The sequence below is a fragment of the Pelobates fuscus genome, chromosome 1 (genome assembly GCF_036172605.1).
Source record: "Pelobates fuscus isolate aPelFus1 chromosome 1, aPelFus1.pri, whole genome shotgun sequence".
In the NCBI taxonomy this organism is placed as follows: Eukaryota; Metazoa; Chordata; class Amphibia; order Anura; family Pelobatidae; genus Pelobates; species Pelobates fuscus.
In genome coordinates this window covers 236,306,998-236,323,186 of record NC_086317.1, presented here as the reverse complement: position 1 = coordinate 236,323,186, position 16,189 = coordinate 236,306,998, and the positions used below count along the sequence as shown (strand labels likewise).

General features: G+C 46.5%; 2 protein-coding genes across 3 annotated transcripts in view; one reads left to right on the top strand and one right to left on the bottom strand.

The window, feature by feature from the left end:
- Positions 1-7,498, bottom strand: part of RNFT1 (ring finger protein, transmembrane 1) — a 41,426-nt gene extending 33,928 nt beyond the window's left edge. Inside the window, exon 1 of one of the 2 annotated variants that reach the window (XM_063455326.1) lies at positions 7,276-7,498. In XM_063455326.1, coding sequence (XP_063311396.1) covers positions 7,276-7,301 — 26 coding nt within the window. In that variant the 5' untranslated portion in view covers positions 7,302-7,498. The remainder of the gene's footprint in view (positions 1-7,275) is intronic. The other variant, XM_063455335.1, reaches the window with a different exon arrangement.
- A 128-nt stretch (positions 7,499-7,626) lies between these two features.
- LOC134612022 (uncharacterized) overlaps positions 7,627-16,189 on the top strand; it is an 81,809-nt gene continuing 73,246 nt past the window's right edge. Inside the window, exon 1 of the mRNA XM_063456419.1 lies at positions 7,627-7,645. The gene's annotated coding sequence lies outside the window, so the exon portion shown is untranslated. The remainder of the gene's footprint in view (positions 7,646-16,189) is intronic.

Below are 16,189 nucleotides of genomic sequence, written 5' to 3'. Positions count from 1 at the left end.
AAAACTTTAGCTTAATTAAGCAGTTTGTGTGTGTAGATTAAGCCCCTGCAGTCTCACTGCTCAATTATTTGTCATTTAGGGGTTACATTACTTTTGTTTCCGTTTATTTTAATTTTCATTAAGATGTTAAAAGGGACACTATAGGGGGGCGGGGCCTGACCGCCGAGCTGGCTGGACGTGGGGCACCTCTGCTCCTCAAAGAATCCCCAATATCCAGCGCAAAACACCCTAATCTCTCCTGAATACCCGAACAGCTGCTACAAGAAGGCGAGGGGGGACCCGAGCACAACTTAAGGGGTGAATACTGACCCCCGTCCTGCCGGCAAGGATGATCGCTGGATGGCTGGGATTGTGGCCTGTCGTGAGGCTCTGGCGGGAGATGCGGCCGGTCTCCCGTGCTTAGTCCGGCGGGACCTCCCATGCACTTAACGAGGGCCCCGTTCACCCCCCCCTGTGGGCCGGGGGGGTTATCCCGGACCCCACCGGGGAAGCAGCAATCTCCTATGTAGCCTCAGTGACAAACGGCGCAAATAGGGACCGCATGGCGAAAAACAAAATGGCCGCCGCATCAATCACCAGCGGCAGAACAGGAGACCCACAGGCACAGACACACTCTTGCTGCACACCAAATAACTCTAAGGAGGAAACGCTCAGAAAGTAAGGAAGGCTCACACCTGCATAACATGAGGCAATCTCTCACCATGGTCACCGGAGGATCAGAGGGAACTCAATCGGGACTCTAACCCTGCTGTGTCACAAGCTCCCTCTCTCAAACACCAGAAGCTGCAGCTAGCACAACAAGAGATTAACCCCTCCCTGGCAAGAGACCTGACTACATCAAGGACACTGACCGATCCAGCACAGAGGCAGGGAGGATCAAGCGGAGGCTAATTATATATTATATGTGCCATGTGTATATGTATGTATAAGGTTGTGGACTATGGCAAACCCTGTGTTTCAGCACCTTACCTTTACAAAAATCCCGAGTGTAAACTGCAGCTGAATCTCCTTCTGTAATTCCCCATAGAGAGCAAATATGAAGCGAGACCATGTGGAAAACCTAGCGCTCTGCTGCCCCCTGGTGGTTAAATTTATTTAAGCATACAGAAATACACTCTTGATGTTTACTTTTATAGCCTGTACTAACAATCTAATGTTCACACTACTTAAAAAAAAACCAAAATGTGCATTGTTACACATGCCTCACTAACACTGATCTATGTTAAACGATCTCTCGGCAACAGCTGTTGGGGCATTGCCAGATTATTTGTACTGTTTATCCTATGCACCAAAAATAAAGAATTTAAAAAAAAAAAAAAAAGGGACACTATATTCACCAGAACAACTACAGCTTATGGTATTTGTTCTGGTGAGTAGACTCATTCCCTTCAGGCTTTTTGCAGTAAACACTGTATTTTCAGCAAAAACGCAGTGTTTACATAAAAACCTAGGGATAACTCCACTGGCCACTCCTCAGATGGCTACTAGAGGTGCTTCCTAAGGCAGTGCTGCACACTGTGCAGTACTGCCATTCAGTGTCTCCACCCTCTGCATGCAGACACTGAACTTTCCTAATAGAGATGCGTTGATTCAATTAATCTATATGAGGAGATGCTGATTCGCTAGGGCTGTGTTTGACTTGGGCTTGCTCTGTCCACAATCTGCCTCCTTGACAGTCTCAGCCATTCCTTTGGGTGGCTCACATAATCACTTCTGATGAGGTCAGGCATGCAGGCGGGTAAAGGGCAGAGGCAGCAGCTGCAGACTGGAATACAAGTAAAATGTTACTATATTTAGGGAGGCAAGGGGGAGGGGTGTGGCGCTAGATGGTGGTTTTAGAACTACAGGGTCAGGAATACAGGTTTGTGTTCCTGACCCTATAGTGCTCCTTTAACTTGGTCTAGAAGTTATCTCCTGCTATGTAAACTGAACATTACTCACACACAGGGGGCTCCTGCAGCAGGTTATTAACAGAGCAGCAGATCAGAAATTATAAACTAAACCGAATTTGCAATAAAGGACATATAAGCAGTAGGTGACTCTTTACATGAAGTTTTTAGGAAGGCTGTTTAAGTCACATGCAGAAAGTGTGACTAGGGCTTTATAAACAAAGTGATTCAACTCCTAAATGGCAGAAAATAGGGCAGGATCTGTAAATCAAAACTGCTAAAGTTGTTTTTGTGACTAAAAAGTGTCCCTTTAAAGTTTGCTAGGGCACACTCATTGGCTAAGAGCATCAACTAGGATCCATCAGCTATAAGTATGGTCCAGCATTTTGCCTTCTTAGCTCACTTAAGCCATCCAGCTAGAGAAAAAGGATATAGCACCCAAGGTAAGTTGTCAAACTGTTAAAAAAAAAAAAAAAAAAAAAAAAAAGGGTTAAACAAATTACCCTGTGAGGGCTCCAGGGCACTCCTGGCATTATAACCACTACAGCAATCTGTAGTGGCTATGGTGCTTGGAGTGTTACCTTGATAATAGCATCTTTTTATGTAACTTGCATAAAAAATAAAAATAAACATGTCCACAAGAAATAGAGTCATGTTAATAAAACTTCTGTATACTGATCAGCCACAACACTAAATCTACACACCTATTTGGGAAGCAGCTTCCAAAATATCCACATGTATATTCTCACAGTCGCAGGAGTTTAAAATATTGTTCTAGTGGCCTGTAACCCCCTGTCCTGTTGAGTAGAATAGGAAAGAATCGGACTGACCTCTGCTGCCAGCTATGCGGCCATAGAGGCACATATTAAAGGGACACTCCAGGCACCCAGACCACTTCTGCTCATTGGAGTGGTCTGGGTGCCAACTCCCACTACCCTTAACCCTGCAAGTGTAATTATTGCAGTTTTTTTATAAACTGCAATAATTACCTTGCAGGGTTAAGCCCTCCCCTAGTGGCTGTCTACTAGACAGCCACTAGAGGGAACTTCCTGGTCCCTAGCACAGATTATCTGTGCTAGAGCGTCGCTGGACGTCCTCACGCTGTGTGAGGACCTCCAGCGTCGCTCTATTCCCCATAGGGAAGCATTGAAATTCATTTTCAATGCTTTCCTATGGTGTGCGCCAATGCGCATGCGCGGCATTGCCGCGCATGCGCATTGGGACTCCTCGACCGGTGGGCGGGATCAGTCTCGCCCACCGGCCGACGGAATCAGAAGGTGGAGCGGCGGGGGAGGAGCAGGCAGCGACGTGGGACATGTCAATGCCTGAGGTAAGTGACTGAAGGGGTTTTCACCCCTTCAGTAACCGGGGATTGGGAGGGAGAGGGACCCTCCAGTGCCAGGAAAACGGATTGTTTTCCTGGCACTGGAGTTTCCCTTTAACATATGTTAATAATGTGGGTTCTGAAAGAGTTAAAAAGGCAAAGTGGTGGGGGGCGGAGCCTGGGACTGTTCCCGACAAGACGCACACTCAGCTAGCTCCCGCTGAAAACTATCTTTAACCGACAAAAAGGCGAAATTGCACTAAAAATACCAAATTAAAAAGAGCACCGATCGAACTAGGGCGCCAGGAGGAACAAGCTGATGCCCTTCTTCCAGCCCACGAGGACCGGTAAGGCCAAACGTAAAATTCAGGCCTACCGCCAGCCCACACTTCACACCCTGGAGACTTACCTCGACGGCTTCTGGGGACATAACGAGCCAAGAGAGGAAGGGAGGAATCCTGCGACACCCGCGGACACCCAAACAACAATGTCACGCCGCTCCCAGAAAGGCCGGCAGAGGTCCCCAGCAGAACAACCCGGCATCGGGGAATTGCTGCAACGCAAGGCTCCACCTAAGATGGCGGCGGAGGAGTCCTCCACGGCACTAATGCGGCCCACGCTGTCAGCCTCACTTCAGGCAACCCCTGTACCAACGACGCAGCCTCAACCCACTGACCAGCCAGCACAAACACATAAGATGCAGCCTGCACCTTCACCCCAACCACAGGCGGCCCCAACAGAAGGGACACAACGGGTTAAACTCCCAACCCTTCAAGAATCCGCCGCGGACACTGGGGAACACACCCTGGCCACGAAACAGGATCTTCAACTATGGATGCAGGCACTCCAGGATTTCATAACCGCGGACATAAGCACCATAAAGACAGAGGTACGGCAAAACACAACCAGGATAAACACATTGGAGGAGAACGTAGCTCAAGTTACAGGTGACATGTCACACCTCCAAAAAACCTTGCATGATCTCCAAACGACCCAACAGGCGCTGGCAGCGCAGATATCCGCCCAGGGGGACCACCTGCGCCGCACCCATATCAAACTCAGGGGGGTACCCGCTACAATCTCCCAAGCCGAAATTCCTCACTACATTAGGAGGCTCCTGAACACGATCCTATCACCCCAAGCTGCCCGAAAAATCACCCTACAGGGCACTTACCGCCTACCACCTGGGCCCAACTCGCCTTCCGCAGGAGTAAGAGACGTCATCATCTGCTGCACCACGACACAAGATAAAATAACCATACTAACGGCAGTAAAAGGCAAGACACCCTTGAGCTTTGAAAATGCCCAATTACTTTTTTTCCAGGACCTGACAAGGGCAACCCTGCAATGGAGGAAAACGATGGCCATGTCGGAGGCGGACATACCTGCTATACTGGCTACGCTAGGACTCACGGAGACACATGGGAGTGTGGGCGGCTCGTCTCGGATGGGGGACCCAGCCGCGGCGTCCTCTTTTGTGCCTCGACCCTCGGGGAGCTCACACACAACTCCCTGACGCAAACCTGTACCCCATAGCCGGATCAATGAGAACTCAGCCGCCTACACCAAGGACATGGTCCAATAGGTCCTAACGGACTCTTGATTTGCAACTGTTTTTTGCAACTGTATCGTGTGCAATTTTTCCTTTGTATTTGATTTGTTTTCCCGTACACTCACTTGTTTATGTCGGTTTATACCTTTTAGAATGTAGCCGGGCCCACCAGCCCACATATAGCCTCAGAGGGGACATGCAGAATACAACACAACTCACCCTTCCCCCCCCGCCACCCCCTTGGTTAGGGGTACCTACCAACGCGCAACACAACGCCATAACGAACATCACATAGCAACCCGTGGGAACCAGACATGCTGAACTATGGCGCCTACCCCGCTCGTCACAAACCTGCAATATGCCAGAATAACCAAGAGATGAGCTAGGGCACATAACAGAACTGAACTTAAACGCAGCTAGGCAAACGACATGGGTGCACAGTTCTACACTAGGGACCACACCAGTAACGTAACCTGTTTGAAAAAATTGAAAATGTGTGCAGACTCATATGATGAACCACTAACCCGTTTTTTCTTTCTGTATGTAACACCATCTTCATCACTGTAATGCAAGTAATATTACCATGCACCTTTAAAATAAAGAATTAAAAAAAAAAAAAAAAAAAGGGAAAGTGGTGGTGGTTCTTCAGAGGCCAATTGACTTCTCTGCTTTCATGGCCTATTGAAGGGTTGCTCGGACATACTCTGAAATTAATCTAATAACGCTTGTACTGCTCTTGCAGCCGGATGGCTTAAAATTGACCAACCTCCATTGCAAGAGGTTATTTCATATATTCAAGAAAATGTAGTTATGGACGTATGGACCTCGAAAGTTAGACACTCCTACATCTTTTCCAAAGTCTGAGATCCTTGGTAGGAATATATAAGTAATGGGAATTAGGTATGTAGAGTACTTCTAGGACAGGGACCACACACACTGCGGACCTCCCTGTAAATTTTCCCTCTAAGTTTTCTTTGTTAAAAACCAAAAACACTTTCTGCTTAATATCATGTTGGTACCCCCCGTGCTGCAAAAACAGGTCTGATGTGTCAAGGCATGGACTCCACAAGACCTCTGAATGTGTCCTGTGGTATCTGGAACTAAGATATGAACACCATATGCTTTAGGTTCTGCAAGTAGCAAGGTGAAGCCTCCATGGATCAGATTTGTTGTTTCAGATGATCAACACCTTGAACTTTTTGTCATGTCCCTCAAACCATTCCTGAACATTTTTTGCAGTGTGATAATGTACATTATACCTATCAAAGAGGCTGCCAACATCAGGGAAAACTATTGCCATGAAGGAGAGTATATGGTCCGCAACAATCTCTACGTAGGTGGTACATGTCAAAGTAACATCCACATGAATGCCAGGATCCAAGGTTTCCCAGAGCATAACACTGCCTTTGCCAGCCTGCTTTCTTCCCAGGTTATCAATGCACATGCACCCAGTCATCCACCTAATCTAAAAGAAAACCTGATTCACCAGCATAGGCAAGCTTCTTCCATCGATCCATGGTCCTGTTCTGACACACATGTCCCAACTGAAGGCTCTTTCAGTAGTGGATGGGGGGAGGGGGGTCATCATTGGCTCTCTGTGCAGCCCCAAACGCAGCAAACTCTGATGCGCGAAGGTTTACAACATTATGAGCTACAGTAGCTTCTGTGTAATCGGACCTGAGGGGCTAGCTTTTGCTACCCATCCCTTGGGCGCCTGTGACTGACTCAGTCATCACTATTTGGTCCTAGTCAAAGTCATTCCGATCTTTTCGCTTGCCATTGTCTTCTGCTTCCAAAACGCATGAATTCAAGAACTCACTGTTCACTTGTTGCCTAACATATCTTACCCCTTGACAGGTGCCATTGTAACGATATATAATCAATGTTAACCATTTCAGAGGTTTTAATGTTATGGCTGAGCAGTGTATAAAAAGTCACTACCTCCCGACAGGCCTGCCAACCTAGATGCTAGTGATATGCTGTACCATAACTGTGCACTACCTAGCTGTACCTGTACATTACCCAATGTGAAACTTGTTAAACCCCCATACCTGTGATAACTTGCTGTCATCCAATGCATGTTATACCTATTACTTGTCTTATCCTCTGCAAATGTAACTTGATATACATGAACCGATAAAGAATAAAAAATGGTTGGCGGTGGAGGCACACTTCGGGGTACTGTGTAGAGTGTACCCCGGGGCCTCCTGGCACCATAACTTAATTTAGATGAATTTGTCATGGTGCCTACACTGTCCCTTTAAGCCGTAGTGTTTCTGATGACTATTGTCCCATTATAGCACAATCACACATTCTATCTTAAGGTTATTGAATATAACTGAACACAGAGGATTTTCTCCAAATAAAACAATCTCTCTGCACGCCGTGCCCAGCTCCTGGTAACACACAGCCCATGAATGTACTACTGCTGCAGCCAGGACAGGTCTGTGTGAATGTGAGAGAGCCGCAGAGTGTATAGACACTGATAGGTAAACACAGAGACCCCTCACCTCTCATAGCTTGGCCGGAGCTGCATGGTGCCCCCTGCCCATCCCGCTCACCTGGGCTCAGCACACTAAGCGGTAAACGGCTGGGCCAGGCCAGGTAGCCCCAGGTCATAGGTCACGGGATCCACGGAGCGCACTCAGCTTGTTCCGGGTGAACACGTCCTGTCTGAGCGGACGGCGGTGACGTCAGTGCACAAGAATGCGGGGGGGGGGGAGGACTAGGTGCATTCAAATTCCTGATCGGGACTAGCACGAAGGCAGCGCTGGGACACGTCACCGGGTGGGCGGGGCGCCGGCACGCCGTGCGTGGTTGCTAACGGGAAGCTAGATGGCGTCTGTCGGCCATAGCAACGTAGGAGCTGGAAGCAAGCAGGTGAATGGAAGCACTAAGTGTATGGGAGGGCTTTATAATGACATACCGGGGAGTGGGGGGCAATCAGCGGGGGGCATTGCATTGTACCCATAGTGACTGCTTCACTTTGAGAGATATGCCCCAGGATTACACTTCATGCATAGCGTTTATAATCACTCCTTAGTGACAGCTCGTCACCGAGCACCAGCTGCCATATTCTGGCAAACTTTAGGCTGAGACCCAATGATATCGAATATAATCAGAGCAGGATTAGCCATATGGTGACCCCAGGCTCTGGGAATCAGACAGAGGCTCAGCCCCAGAACCATGAGCTCGAAATACTCATACTGACTGTGTTGGAATTTCACTGAAATATCAACCCAGCAAAGAGATATACTGAGACAAACCAGCCACTATTTGTATTTCTCCTCCAACTGGCTTTCTTAGACTCAGGGCGGAGTCTAAGTGTCCATCCCCACTGCAGGGAATTGGCTGTGTCAATGGAGGGCCCCAGAAGAGTAAAGCAGTGACATTGGCTCCTGGCGCTGAAGCGCTTGGAGTTTAACCCCTTAAGGACACGTCATGTGTGACATGTCATGATTCCCCTTTTATTCCAGAAGTTTGGTCCTTAAGGGGTTAAGAAGAGCAGGTCAAGAAAGATGGCGGCGCCCGTGAGGGGCCGGTTCATGTATATAAAATTCACGTGACCGGCCCCTGGCCACCAGAACCCTTTGCAAATCCAGATGCTGACAGTGCCACTTTAACCATTCCTATGTGAAGAATGAAAATCTGGTAACCGTTCTAGGGTCCTGTGGGATCCTAATCCTTTTTCTGAATATATTGCATAATGTATTATTTTTTTTATTTTCAGTTTTACAGAGAGTTTCACCATGCTTTACAGTTTCCATTCCATTTTTATATACATTTTTCATTCAGGATTTCTTATTATTTTGCATATTATGTTATGCAATGTTATTTTTTTAAAAATAAATGTCTATGTCAAGTCTTTGTCTCATCTTATTTTACACAGAACTAAGTATATCAGAAAACTAACAGGGCTATTTATTAAAATGTGAATCAACACAAATTGACCAGGGATTTCAAATTTTAAGCTTAAATAGCTGAATTGGTAAAATTCTCCAATCACCTATGTTTCCACTTGGCAATTTTGGAATAAGAATCACAGCTCCCTGTTAAATTCCCAACAGTTAATGGATTAGTGAATAGCCATGCAAACTAAACTTCCACTTAACCAGCAAGAATATACTAAGCAGGGGCATAATCTTTATAGCACCCAATAAATTTTTTGTTACTAGTCTGTTCAAGTGCAGCAGTGCTAGAAGGAATGCCATTTTCAATTCCACAGCCAACAAATTAAAAATCTATCACAGTTACATTTCTGAATAGAATGCTGTAAAGTGTAAAGGAATACAATACTAAAATGATTGTCTATGCATTTTTGTTTTACCTACACTAAGCCATGGTAATTTTGAGTCAAAAGTCAAAACAAAATTTTTATGTGTGTACTAAAAATTATCATGTTTCTGGGTCGCAGGATTGGTGGACAATTATTTGTCCTGTTATTGTGATGTAATTCCAGTAAAATACAAGTTTAGCAGGCTAAGATTGCCACAAGGCATATGTATGTATATGTGTTTGTAGTATCAGTTAGTTAATTACACGTAGCTAAGATACTGTTATCACTGTACTGACCAGGTGCAGGAATGTAAGAACTGGAATTACGCGTCCCTCTCCTTTGTATCAGATGAGCCACGTGGTTAGACCGGATGGAGGAGTTTAGACTCTATTTATTAAATAGGTTAAGGGTATGTGTGGGTGTAGTTAATTGTGGGAGGAGCTACAGTGCTATATAAGGAATGTACTCTATGTATTCAGTACTCAGACTTTGCTGTATTTTGGTGACGCTAGTCCCTCTGAGTCCCGATCGGTGATCCAATAAAGAATCTCTTCCTTCCTGAAGAAACCTGTGTCCATCTCTCTGTGCTTGGCTTCCGTCAGTTTCTCCGGTATCATTTGGTGCGTTGGCCGGGAAGCTCATCGTTCAACGGTAGCTGAGAGGCAGAGGCGTGAGACGGTCTATCTTTGCCCACGTTCTCTACGGCTGCACCCCTGAACTTCTGCGTGGACCTCCCTTCGTCTCGGCGCCACTGGTCTGTTGTCCAGGAGATCATCGGCCTCTACGTGAGAAGTGCTGGGGTGTCCCCGTCGATGAGTGTGAACTCAGGTTCAGGAACGAGGAGGTAAGACAACTGCTGTTTTAGACGGCAGGACCCACTAGGGGTATACCGATTGTGCGGTAGGCCCAAAGGGGTTTTGAATCTGTGTATCTGCCCCCTCTGTCGGAGGGAAGGAGCGAAGGCGCACCGCTCGATCGAACGCTCTTTAGTCAGACCGTTTGATTTGGTTAGTCAGGCGGGGTCCTGGTGTAAATAGCCCTAGCCGGACACCGGTGTCTTGTCTAGACTAGCGTTCTAGGGTGTATATTACGTTCGCTAGGTCGGAGGGACCGGGAGACTAAGCGGCGCCTGTGTAAATTCGGTTCGCTAGTTCTCATCCTATCTGGGCTAAGTGGGAAGGCGTGTAAATTTGGAACCCACTAGACTTTTGATAGTGCGACTAAGAGGCGCCTGTGTAAATTCGGTTCTCTAGCTCGCTATATATGTGGTGATTGGGCAGTGTGGCTAACCAAAACGGGTGTATATAGTTTTAGGTAGTCCATTCAAGGTACTGGCCAATAGTTTAGTTGGGAATTGTAAATGTGTTAACGATTGTTTTAGTAAAGTGTATATCTTGTTAGATAGCGCGAGCTCAGCCGTCTAGCGAGAGTGTTAATAGTGTGTTGCTGTATTATAGTGCACGGTACCATAACCCTGTATATTTACTGACATTATATAATAAGTACTAATCATTGTCGTCCATTGCATGTTTAACACCATAACCACTAATAATTGTATTGTGACCTTAACTTGTGCTTTGACCTATGCTAACCGTACTGTAACCGCTATTTGTAAAAGACGATGTTACTGGGGTGTGTTATAGACGGGTAATTCGTATATAGAGAATTATAGCGTGGGTGACTGTATAGTTACGCCAAAGGGCATAATATTGATTATATAGTGACTGGTGTAACAGCTGTGTGTGTACGGGAATTCCCTGAGTGTTTATTGTTATTGTGTACGTTTCACTTGGTAACCGTACCACGTGGTGCTGTTGCCAGAGGAAACGGGTGTGACTGTTGAATAGTACGCGTGTATAGTATTCGTTGTCGACGACGTTCCATTGTTAAGTATGGGTGCGTCGCAGTCAACGATTCCGGATCCCTTAGGATGTATGGTTAAGAATTTTAAAAAGGGATTCAAAGTTTGTGATTTTGGGGTAAAGATGTCTCCTGTACGTTTGGTCACTTTGTGTACTAGGGAGTGGCCTACTTTGGTTGCGGCATGGCCGCCACGTGGCAGTTTGGATCCAACTCTGGTACAGCGCTTACACGTGGCTGTATCGGGTAGGCCTGAACTTTACGGCCAGTTTCCTTATATTGACTGTTGGAGACAGGCCGTAAATGACTCGCCAAAATGGCTCCAGACATGCCACGAGGAGCAGTGTCGCCTCATGGTAGCTAGGACTTGCTCGTCCACTAGGACTGGTGTTAGGCCCATTTTGGACACGCCCCCTGAGTCCGAGATCCCTTTGCCGCCCCCTTACTTTCCGTTAAGAAGAAGTGACGCAAACGCAGGAAGTCCTGCACCCCTCCCCTCATTACCCTCATCCACTTCCGCTTCCTCCTCCAGTACAGGATCCACCCCCCCTCGTACTAAATCTCCCCTTCCGGAACCAGAATCCACCCCCATTAGAAACGAATATCCTGATTTGGCGCCACTTCAGACTTCCGGTCAAGCTTCATCTAGCTCGGCTCGAAGTGTTTTATTTACGACCTTTTCCCAAAACCGACCTCCCACATCCCCATACCCTATCTCTCCCCGACCGGAACCCATGACTGACGCCTCTCTACGTAGCCCCATCCAAACCCGACAGTTGACTGGTGCCCAACAATTAAAGCACTATCAGATGCCTCTTCGTCTGAATCCCGGGTCAGCTTATATCGATGCCGCAGGTCAAATGGCACACGCTGACCCAGTCTTCGTATATGTCCCATTTACCACAACCGATCTTTTAAACTGGAAGACCCATAATTCCTCGTATACTGAGAAACCACAAGCTATGACTGATCTGTTCACCTCAATAGTACAGACGCATAATCCGACATGGGCTGATTGCCAGCAGTTACTAATGACTTTATTTAACAATGAGGAAAGGACAAGAATAAATCAAGCAGCCATTAAAGCATTAGAGGATAGAGCCCGTGCTTTGAACCAAGCCAATCCAGCAGCATGGGCCGCGACACACTATCCCAACACCGATCCCGATTGGAACGTAAATGGTGCTGATATGGTTCAACTCAGAGCCTATAGAGACGCTATAATTGCTGGCATGAAAGCCGGAGGAAAGAAAGCCATTAACATGTCGAAGACAGTTGAGGTGATCCAGAAAAGCGATGAAGCGCCCAGTGTCTTTTATGACCGATTATTGGAGGCATACCGCTTGTATACCCCCTTTAATCCGGAAGACGCAGACAATTCCCGAATGGTTAACTCCGCCTTTGTCAGCCAAGCATACGGAGATATTAAGCGCAAGCTACAAAAGTTAGAAGGGTTTGCAGGTATGTCCATCACCCAACTAATGGAGGTAGCAAATAAGGTCTATATGAACAGGGATACAGAAAGTAAGAAAGAGGAAGAGCGCAAGATGCGTAAAAAGGCTGATATGCTAGCGGTAGCGATCGCAGGCGTAGATAAACGGGGCCCAGATAGAGGCAATAATAGATGGAGTAGGGAGCCTTTGAGTAGGGATCAATGCGCGTATTGCAAGGAAGAAGGGCATTGGAGGAACGAATGTCCGCAAAGAGAGCAGTACGAGAGAGACCAACCCAGGGCAGGCTACGGAAACTTTAGAGGTAGAGCGAGAGGTAGAGGAGGCCCCGGAGGGAGTAATGGTTATAGAGGGAGTAATGGGAACAGAGGAAGTGTTAGGGAAGACAGGTATATTCCAGCAGCGCAAAGGTCCCGCGATAGAGAAGGTAGGGACTTTGTAGGATTGGCTGACACTGTCATGGAGGACTATTGATACCGACCGGGCTCCATCCCCCTTGGTCGAGCGGAGCCTATGGTCGATGTATCAATAGGGGGGAAAAGGAGTGCGTTCATGATCGACACTGGTGCTGAACATTCAGTGGTGACTAATCTAGTTGCTCCTCCATCTGGAAGGACTATTACTGTGATAGGAGCAACTGGAAGAAGTGCTGAAAAACCGGTTCTTAAAAGTCGACTCTGTACATTGGGAGGCCACGTAGTAAAACACCAATTCCTTTATATGCCTGAATGTCCAGTCCAATTGCTGGGACGTGATATGCTATCAAAATTACAAGCGCAGATTACGTTCCTACCAAATGGAACAACATCCTTAAAGTTTAATGGACCTTCAGGTATTATGACTTTATCCGTACCAAAGGAAGAAGAGTGGCGACTTTATACAGTGTTGACTAGCCAAAACCCTAGGAGTGATGAGACATTGTTTAACATACCAGGAGTTTGGGCAGAGAACAACCCACCAGGACTGGCCCGCAATATTCCACCAATAAAAATTGAACTGAAACATGGGGTTTATCCAGTGAGCCTAAGACAATATCACATTCCGCAGAAGGCTAAGAAGAACATCCAATCCTATCTGGATAAGTTCATACGGTATGGTATCCTAAAATTCTGTACTTCCCCCTGGAACACCCCATTGCTGCCTGTTCAAAAGCCCGGTACAGATGAGTATCGACCTGTACAGGACTTAAGAGCAGTCAATGATGCGGTTGTTAGCATACATCCAGTTGTACCCAATCCATATAACCTGCTTGCTTTAATTCCGGGCGGGGCTACTTACTTCACAGTCTTAGATCTCAAAGATGCCTTCTTTTGCCTCCGAATTGCCGCAGAAAGCCAATGTATTTTCGCTTTCCAATGGGAGAACGCTGTAACGGGCTCAAAACGCCAAATGACTTGGACAAGACTGCCCCAAGGGTTTAAAAATTCACCTACCCTATTTGGTTCAGCTCTAAGTCAAGATCTACTGGATTTCGAGTCTATCCCAGGAGAATGTGTATTGTTACAATATGTAGATGACTTGTTGATAGCAGCAGTTACAAAAGAAAAATGTCAGCAAGCAACGCACGATCTACTACATATTCTCTGGAAGGCAGGATACAAGGTGTCCAGGAAGAAGGCTCAGTTGTGTTTGCCAACTGTCAAGTATCTGGGATTCCATATCTCTGAAGGTCAAAGGATTATGGGGCCAGAGAGAAAAGAAGCTGTCTGCCAAATACCAATACCCAAGAATAGAAGACAAGTGCGAGAATTCTTGGGGGCAGCAGGCTTCTGTAGGATATGGATTCCCAGCTATGCGATACTGGCAAAACCTCTGTACGCAGCCATCAAAGGTACAGAGCACGACCCCTTCTTATGGACCCAAGAACAGCAAACGGCATTTGAAGATGTGAAGAAGGCTTTGATGAGTGCCCCAGCATTAGGTCTACCTGATCACACACGACCATTCTACTTATATGTACACGAGCAAAGAAGAATGGCTGTGGGAGTATTGACACAGTACTTGGGATCATGGCAAAGACCTGTTGCCTACATGTCTAAGCAACTGGATGCAGTGGCCAGCGGACTTCCACCTTGTCTAAGAGCCGTAGCTGCAGCCGCCCTGCTAGTAGCTGAAGCCGATAAACTCACTCTGGGTCAAGAACTTTATGTACGAGTCCCACATGCAGTACAGACGTTGTTGGATTACAAAGGAAATCATTGGTTTAGTAACAGCCGTATGACCAAGTATCAAGCAATGTTGTGTGAAAACCCAAGAGTGCATTTAGAGACTGTAAACACCTTAAATCCAGCTACCCTTTTGCCGCAACCTACTGAAAGTCAACATGATTGTTTGGAAGTAATGGATGAAGTATTTTCAAGTAGACCAGATCTTCGTGATTTTCCCATCCAGAACCCCGATGTTCAATATTACACCGACGGCAGTAGTTATGTGAAAGAAGGGATCCGCTATGCAGGATATGCAGTGACAACAATAGACAAGGTGATAGAAGCTCGGCCACTGGCGAAAGGAACATCAGCACAAAAGGCAGAATTAATAGCACTAACACGAGCGTTACAATTGGCTGAAGGTTTAAGAGTAAATATCTATACGGACTCTAAGTATGCGTTTTTAACCACTCATGCCCACGGAGCTTTGTATAAAGAAAGAGGACTACTGAATTCAGAAGGCAAAGAAATCAAGTACGCAGCTGAAATCCTACAACTATTGGAAGCAGTGTGGGAGCCGAAAGAAGTCGGTATCATACATTGTCGAGCGCATCTGAGAGGAGATGGTGATGTAACTAAGGGAAATCGGATGGCAGATAGTGCAGCTAAGCGTGCTGCTGAATCAGGAAGACAGGAGTATGTGGGGCATATAGCTGCTCTTATACCAACTCCACTGTCCCAATGGACTCCAGTTTATACAGCTCAAGAAGAGGAGTGGTTAAAGACTGAACCGGGAAAGTATTTGGAGAACAAGTGGTATCAGCTAGAAGATGGAAGAATAGTCATACCAGCATCACTAGCGGTAGAAATTGTCCAAAATTATCACAACGGGACACATTCTGGGAGAGACAGTACTGAAGAATCTCTCAGGAAACATTTCTACATACCAAGATTGTCCAACTTGACTCAGGCCATTGTACGCAGATGTGTAACGTGTGCTAAGAATAATGCAAGACAAGGACCAGTAAAGCCACCAGGAGTCCAGTTTATGGGGGGACTCCCCATGTCCGATCTACAAATAGACTTTACAGTAATGCCTAAATCGGGTGGACATCGTTACCTGTTGGTAATTGTGTGCACCTATTCAGGCTGGGTAGAAGCATGTCCTACTCGTACAGAGAAAGCAGGAGAAGTTGTAAGATTCCTGCTACGAGAAATAATACCCCGATATGGACTACCCTGTTCTATAGGATCGGACAATGGTCCAGCTTTTGTTCATCAGTGCCTACAACAACTGACTCATATGCTTGGTATAAAGTGGAGGCTTCATACTGCATATAGACCCCAGAGTTCTGGTAAGGTAGAGAGAATGAATAGAACTATAAAGAACCAGTTGGCTAAAATGTGTCAGGAAACCCAACTTAAGTGGAACGTTCTCTTACCCATAGCTTTATTGCGAATCCGCAGTACCCCTACCAGAAGGATGGGCCTCTCTCCTTTTGAAATCATGTATGGGCGACCACCTCCCGTACTTGGTAACTTAAGGGGGGACTTGAGTCAGTTGGGAGAAGGAATTACCCGGCAGCAGGTTGTAGAGTTGGGTAAGACTATGGAGGAGGTACAGAAATGGGTACAAGATAGATTACCTGTGAATATTTATCCCCCTGTTCATAGTTATCATCCAGGAGAC